The sequence below is a fragment of the Nyctereutes procyonoides genome, unplaced genomic scaffold (genome assembly GCF_905146905.1).
Source record: "Nyctereutes procyonoides isolate TBG_1078 unplaced genomic scaffold, NYPRO_anot_genome, whole genome shotgun sequence".
In the NCBI taxonomy this organism is placed as follows: Eukaryota; Metazoa; Chordata; class Mammalia; order Carnivora; family Canidae; genus Nyctereutes; species Nyctereutes procyonoides.
Window position 1 is genome coordinate 1,895,033 of NW_026575114.1, and position 6,205 is coordinate 1,901,237.

The 6,205-nt window shown below is 62.0% G+C and overlaps 1 protein-coding gene across 1 annotated transcript; it reads left to right on the plus strand.

Moving 5' to 3' along the window:
- The first annotated feature begins 1,289 nt into the window (after positions 1 to 1,289).
- On the plus strand, positions 1,290 to 5,010 carry RNF187 (ring finger protein 187). Its single transcript, XM_055333726.1, has 5 exons — positions 1,290 to 1,332; positions 1,776 to 2,482; positions 3,863 to 3,955; positions 4,150 to 4,371; positions 4,711 to 5,010. The coding sequence occupies exons 1-5, from the start codon at positions 1,290 to 1,292 to the stop codon at positions 4,711 to 4,713; spliced, it is 1,068 nt and encodes a 355-aa protein (XP_055189701.1). The 3' UTR covers positions 4,714 to 5,010.
- Positions 5,011 to 6,205: the final 1,195 nt, after the last annotated feature.

The following is a 6,205-nucleotide window of genomic DNA, read 5'->3' on the forward strand; positions in this document are numbered from 1 at the left end:
TTTCCTGTTCGTATTTACTGTTCTACTCACTGAATATCATGGAATTTGTTGAACTCCTTCCTTCCTCTCTCTGTTCTCTTCACTAGGTTCTTTTTTTTGTTGTTGTTGTTGTTTTGTTTAGGGTTTCATTTATTTATTCATGAGAGACAGAGAGAAAGAGAGGCAGAGACACAGGCAGAGGGAGAAGCTCCATGCAGGGAGCCCAATGCGGGACTCCATCCCAGGACATGGGGATCATGCTCTGAGCGGGAGGCAGAAGCTCAACCGCTGAGCCACCCAGGCATCCCATCTCCATTAGGTTCTTAGTTTACCCAACTAATTGGGTGCGCTGGGTTTGAAGCCCTCTTCTGACCATTATGGAACAGAACTAACCTTACTTCGCTAGTTACACTTTCCGTGCATTCTCAGGTCTATGCCAAATTTTAATAACACAAAACTGGAAGCAATGTAACCCAATCTGCATCTGTATGGAATAACAAACTAATTTTTTTAACACTTAAAAATTATGTAGTGCTAAATCACAGTAATTTTTTATTTCAACTGCATGCTTGCTTGTTTTGAAAATAACTGTGGAGGCTGAGAAAATTAGGGCCATTCAAGTTTAACATTGGCACAAGCACATTGTAGCTTTGGTAGCCGTCTCAGACTACTGCGACCAGGCTACTGTGACCAGGTACTGAACTCTACTTTACCCCGGCTACAGAAAAAAACAAAACAAAACAAACAAACAAACAAACAAACAAACAAAACAACACAAAGCGCGCCCTTATCAGAATAAGGAAGCAAGAGCTTGTGAGACCTCTTTACTGGAGATTCTCACACCCCCACCATTACTGAAAAATCCCACCTTACCCCTAGACTAGCCCATAAAAACCCAGCTGTAACCCACCTCGGGGCCCAAGTCTCTGCTCCGCTGTGTCGGGTGCACTTGGACCCAAGCCCGAGCTTGTTAATAAACCCTCGTGTGTTTGCATCGGTGTCGGCTCCTCGGTGGTTTCTCGGATTCGCAATCTTGGGCACAACACAACCAACCAGATTGCTCCTCTCTCCAAATTTTTCCCCCTAAAGAAATGCTAACAAATGTCTGGGATCCTGGAGCTTTGGGTCTCATGGGACATAGTCATTCCCTGCCTCCGGATTCCTCCGCTAGGGACGCGCGGGACAGTGGGCTGGAGGCCTGTTATCCCCGGGGACAGGACCGGTCCCGTGCGGGACGGTTCACGCGAGGAGGCGCGTGCAGAGCAGATGCAGCAGGAGAGGGAACACTCGGGGAACCGCACGCAGGGCGGATGCGCCGGGAGCGGGCCCAGGCGGGGCGGCGGGTGCAGAACGGTTGCACACGCGGGGGTCCCACGTGAGCCGTTTTCAGCTCAGCCCCAGCCCAGCCCCAGCCCAGCGTGGGCGGGGAGCTCGCAGCCCAGGTCCTAGCAGCTTACAAAACACTTTTATAATGAAATCTTGGTAAAAAAAAAATATGGGCAGCCCGGCTGGCTCAGCGGTTTAGCGCCTGCTTTCGGCCCACGGCCTATTCCTGGAGGCCCGGGATCGAATCCCACGTCGGGCTCCCGGTGCATGGAGCCTGCTTCTCCCTCTGCCTGCGTCTCTGCCTCTCTCTCGCTCTCTCTCGCTCTCTCTCTCTCTCCCCTCCCCGTCCGCGCCGTGTCTCTCATGAATAAATACATAAGATCTTAAATAAAAATAAAACAGCTTCCCTCTCGTCCAGGTGTCAGTTCCGGGGTAAGCGATAACCCTGGGGAGATCTCAGCCGTGAGAAGGCGGGAAGGCGGGCGGGCCCGCGGACTGGAGAGTGACCCGCGGGCGGCGGGAGCACCGCTGCCAGGACCCTGGAGAGCGGCGCGCACCCCTGCCAGGACCTTGTGCGGAGGCGCGGCCGGCCGGGGTCCGCGAGCGTGAGGCACACCGCTGCCAGGACCCTGCGTGGCGCGCCCCTCCGTCACCGCCCCGCGCGCCCCCGTCGCCGTCCTTGTCCCCGGCCTGCGCCGTGCGGCCGCGCTCTCCAGCCCCTTCTCGTGTCCGTGCCCGCCGCCTCTCCGCCGGCCGCGCCCGCCTCGGGGCCCCCGCCGCCGCCGCCCTGGCGCTCCCCGCGGGCCCCGCCGAGGCCGCCTGCGCCCTGTGCCAGCGCGCGCCCCGAGAGCCGGTGCGCGCCGACTGCGGCCACCGCTTCTGCCGGGCGTGCGTGCTGCGCTTTTGGGCCGAGGAGGACGGGCCCTTCCCGTGCCCCGAGTGCGCCGACGACTGCTGGCAGCGCGCGGTGGAGCCCGGCCGCCCGCCCCTCAGCCGCCGACTGCTGGCGCTCGAGGAGGCGGCCGCGGCACCCGCGCGCGACGGCCCGGCCTCCGAGGCGGCCCTGCAGCTGCTGTGCCGCGCCGACGGGGGCCCGCTGTGCGCCGCCTGCCGCATGGCCGCGGGGCCCGAGCCGCCCGAGTGGGAGCCGCGCTGGAGGAAGGCGCTGCGCGGCAAGGTGCGCGCGGGCGGGCCCGGCCGCCGCCCCGGACAGGGCCGCGTTTCCCTCCTCCTGCGCCCTCAGATGGTGTCCCGCACCCCCTCCCTGCCCGCGCCCCCCCGCCCCCCCGGCCGGTGCTCTGTCCCCCGGCATCCTCGGATGGCGCCCGGCCCCGCCTCCCCAGCCTGGGGCCCCGGTGCCCTGTCCGCCTCACCCTTAGGTGTTGTCCTGCCCCCCCTCTCCAACCCGGGTCCGCGTCCGCGCCCGCGCCCCAGACTGCTCTGCTCCCTGTCCCCTGCCCTGCCTCCCATTCCCCACCCTCCGCTGGCTTCCCTTCCCCCATTCCGAACCTGGGTCCCTGTCTCCAGATGGTAACCTGCCACCCCGCCCCCCACGGTTCCCTGTCTCCCCATCCGGACCCCGGGTCCCCTCTCCCGGAGGGACGGCATCCTGTCTCCCCTCTCAATCTTCAGAATGGTGTCCGGTCCTCCATCCCAGCCCCGCCCCGCCCCGCCCCGTCGGAAGGTGCCAGGGCCTCTCTCCAACCAGGGTCCCTTCCCCCAGGACGTGCTTTGTTCCCCCTCGCCCATCCCCGGCCTGGGCTCTGTCCTCCCTCCCCACCTCCTGGACATCGCCCCCTCGCCTTATCCCGCACCCCTGAAGGGCCTTCTGTGCACGCTCGCGTCCCCGGACCATTCTCCTCCCCCACCTCGCACACGCAGCCCCTGTTCCGTTTTCGGACGGCTCTACCACCACCCCCATCCGAAGTGGGCGTTCATCGGTTGGCCCCGCCTCCACGTGTGATGTCACCCCGCTGCAGCCCCACCCCCGCGGGCTGGACCGGGCCGCCAGCGTGGGCTGGCAGCTGCTGTGGTCCAGGTGCCCCCTCCCTTCACCCAGATGCTTTCCCACTCCATCCTGAAAGCTTGGCTGTCGCAGTCGACCAGTGCATGGGGCACCTGACCCTAGTTAGAAACCCGCAGTGGAAGAGTCTGGCTGTAGCTGGGGCCTGGGGACACCCGCTAAAGGTGGGTCACATTATGTCATTAAAGACAGCCTGGGGTCCCCTGAGCACCCTGGGGGTGGATTGGAGCTGGGCTATGCTCCTGCTGGGGGAACCTACAGGTGTAGGGTCTGGGGACCCTAGTGACAGGAACGCTAGGGAGCCCACAGGATAGTCTCGTATTCAGTTGCCTGATTGTATTCCTAGCAGGTGCATTTGTCAGGCTTCTTTCTGCAGAGAGCTTAATGGGCCTGCAGAGACCCCCTCTGGTACCTGCAGCCCCTTTCTGTGGAGTCTGACAGGTCAAGATCACACACTGAGCCTGTCCCTGGACTGGCTGGGGGACCCTGAGCCTTCTGACTGTGCGTCCACCAGTGACCCGCATGTCTTTCTAGGAGAACAAGGGGTCGGTGGAGATCATGAGAAAAGACCTGAACGATGCACGGGACCTGCATGGCCAGGCCGAGTCTGCTGCGGCCGTGTGGAAGGCAAGTGGCGTAGGCCTGGGGCGCACCCAAGGAGGGGATGTGGGTGTGGCCCCTGACCCGGATCGGTGGGGGTGCGGCTGGGTGCCGCACACTGCAGCAAACCCCCCTACCCGGGGTGGGTAGCAGTAGGGCGGGAGGCCCCAGGGTGGATCCCAGGGCACAGGTGTCCCTGCCGTCTGCTTCCTGCCCTGCAGGGACATGTGATGGACCGCCGGAAGAAAGCCCTCACCGACTACAAGAAGCTGCGGGCCTTCTTTGCCGAGGAAGAGGCGCGTTTTCTGCAGGAGGCGGATAAAGACGAGGGGTCCTTGGAGGATGAGGACTCAGACCCGGCTGAGCGCTTTGGGTCCCTGCTGCAGGCCGTGTCGGAGCTGGAGCATAGGCACCGCAACCTGGGCCTCAGCATGCTGCTCCAGGTGGGCACCCCCTTACTGCAGACCCCAAGGGAGGGCGAGGAGGCAGCTCACTAGGGCACAGGGCTTCCCACCAGCCAGGCAGCTCCTGCTCAAGGTTGGATGGGAGGACTGACTCTGGGACTCTGGCCTGTAAACACCCCTTGTCTATGGCAGGTCTGGCAGCCCTTGCCCTTTTGTCTTCAGGTCCCTGGGGTGCTGTTCCAATTCTGGAACGGCTGAGTAATCAGCTCCCAGGGGTGGAGTGGCTGCACTGAGGCTCCAGTCTGGGGGAGATGCCAGAAGCTGGGGGCGCTTCAAGGCCTGGGTCTCTCCTCCCCCCTCCTTCCCCTCCCCCTGCAGTGAGCTCCTGCCCCCCCTGCTGGCTCCAGGCCCCAGAAGCTGCACCCACCGTGGCCTGGCCCCCCATTGCTGCCTCCTGGACCCACAGCATCCTTCACCTTCGAGGGTCTGCTCCTAGGTGTACACGCAGGATGCGTACCACAGGTGCCCACCATGGGTTGTGCCAGAGAGTATCCCTGTTCCCTCTTCCTCTGGGCGTTCATGTTCCCCAGGCTCCACACATGTGACCCTAGAGACCTGTAGCAGGGGCACCGTTCACCCCAGTGTATCATGACTCTTCATAAAGCTCTTGTCGCTGCCGCCGAGTCTCATTGGCCTGGGGTCTCCGTGGCCGGCGGTGTCTTGGGCAGCCTGGGTCGTCCACCTCATTGAAAAGCCACCCACCATGGGGCCGTTCCACTGGATGTGCAGACCTGCTAGGGGTACATATGAGGTGTATGTGCAGGGAAAGAGGCTCAGGGCATCAGGGTGGGGAGGGCAGGCAGGCGGCTCAGACCTGCTTCTGGCTTGAGCCCCCAACAGCATGGGTCCCACAGAGCCTATACCTCTAGCGCCTGCTCTGTCTTCAGGAACTTTGTGGGGTCCGTGTCTGGGGCACTGTGTCCTTGAAGCTGTCACCCCTCTGCCTCCCAGTGTCCACATGGCTGTGCTCATTTCTCTGCACCACCTGCCCCTGGGTGACCTGGACCTGCCTCAACCTCACCCTCCTTTCCCCGACCCCTGCCACCTGCCTATCCTTGGCTGACCCGAGTGTTTTTCCTGGGGCAGAGGAACTGTTCAGGGCGCTAGTCACCCCCAGGCCTGGATGAGGTGTCTCATCTCCCTCTGCTCCTGGCTTCCTCTGCTTCAGTTTCCTTCCGTAGATGAATGTAGTAGGAACACGACTTGTGGGAGCAGCACGATGTAAATTCGTGCAAGTGACAGGCAGTGGGGATGAGGGATCCCGGAATGTTGACTCAGAGCCATTAAAGACGGTGGAGGCTGGGTGTCCTACGAGATGGCTCGGAGTTAGGATCAGCAGGTGCATTTCCAGAGGAGGCCTCCCATCACCGTCCCTGTGCAGCCGTCTGGTTTCTGTGATGTTGGGAGTGGCATGCCCGGCCCTGGTCTGCAGTCAGGGAGCCCAGTAAAGAGGGCTTGCTATAGCCAGTTTGCCTGGCGCCCCTCCTTTCTGTCTCCTCCACAGCCCAGCCAGTGTCCAGGGAGGCCCTGTGTCCATGCTGGGGCCTAAAGGGGGCCCCCCTGATGGGCCCCATGCCTCTGCTATGACGTCAGGGGGAGACCTGCTTAGGTCTAGTCCAGCTGCCCACCTAGTTTGTGCTTGGAGACCTGCTGGAAGGCCTGCCTGTGCTCTGTGGGCAGAGCCTAAGACCATAGCCATGAAATCCTGATAAATAATCCTGACTCCTCTGAACAGGGGTAGTGCTAGAGGTGATCCTGTTCTAGATCCTGGTGGGGGAGAGGAGTGCGGGCACCAGAGGTAGCCACCTGGCCT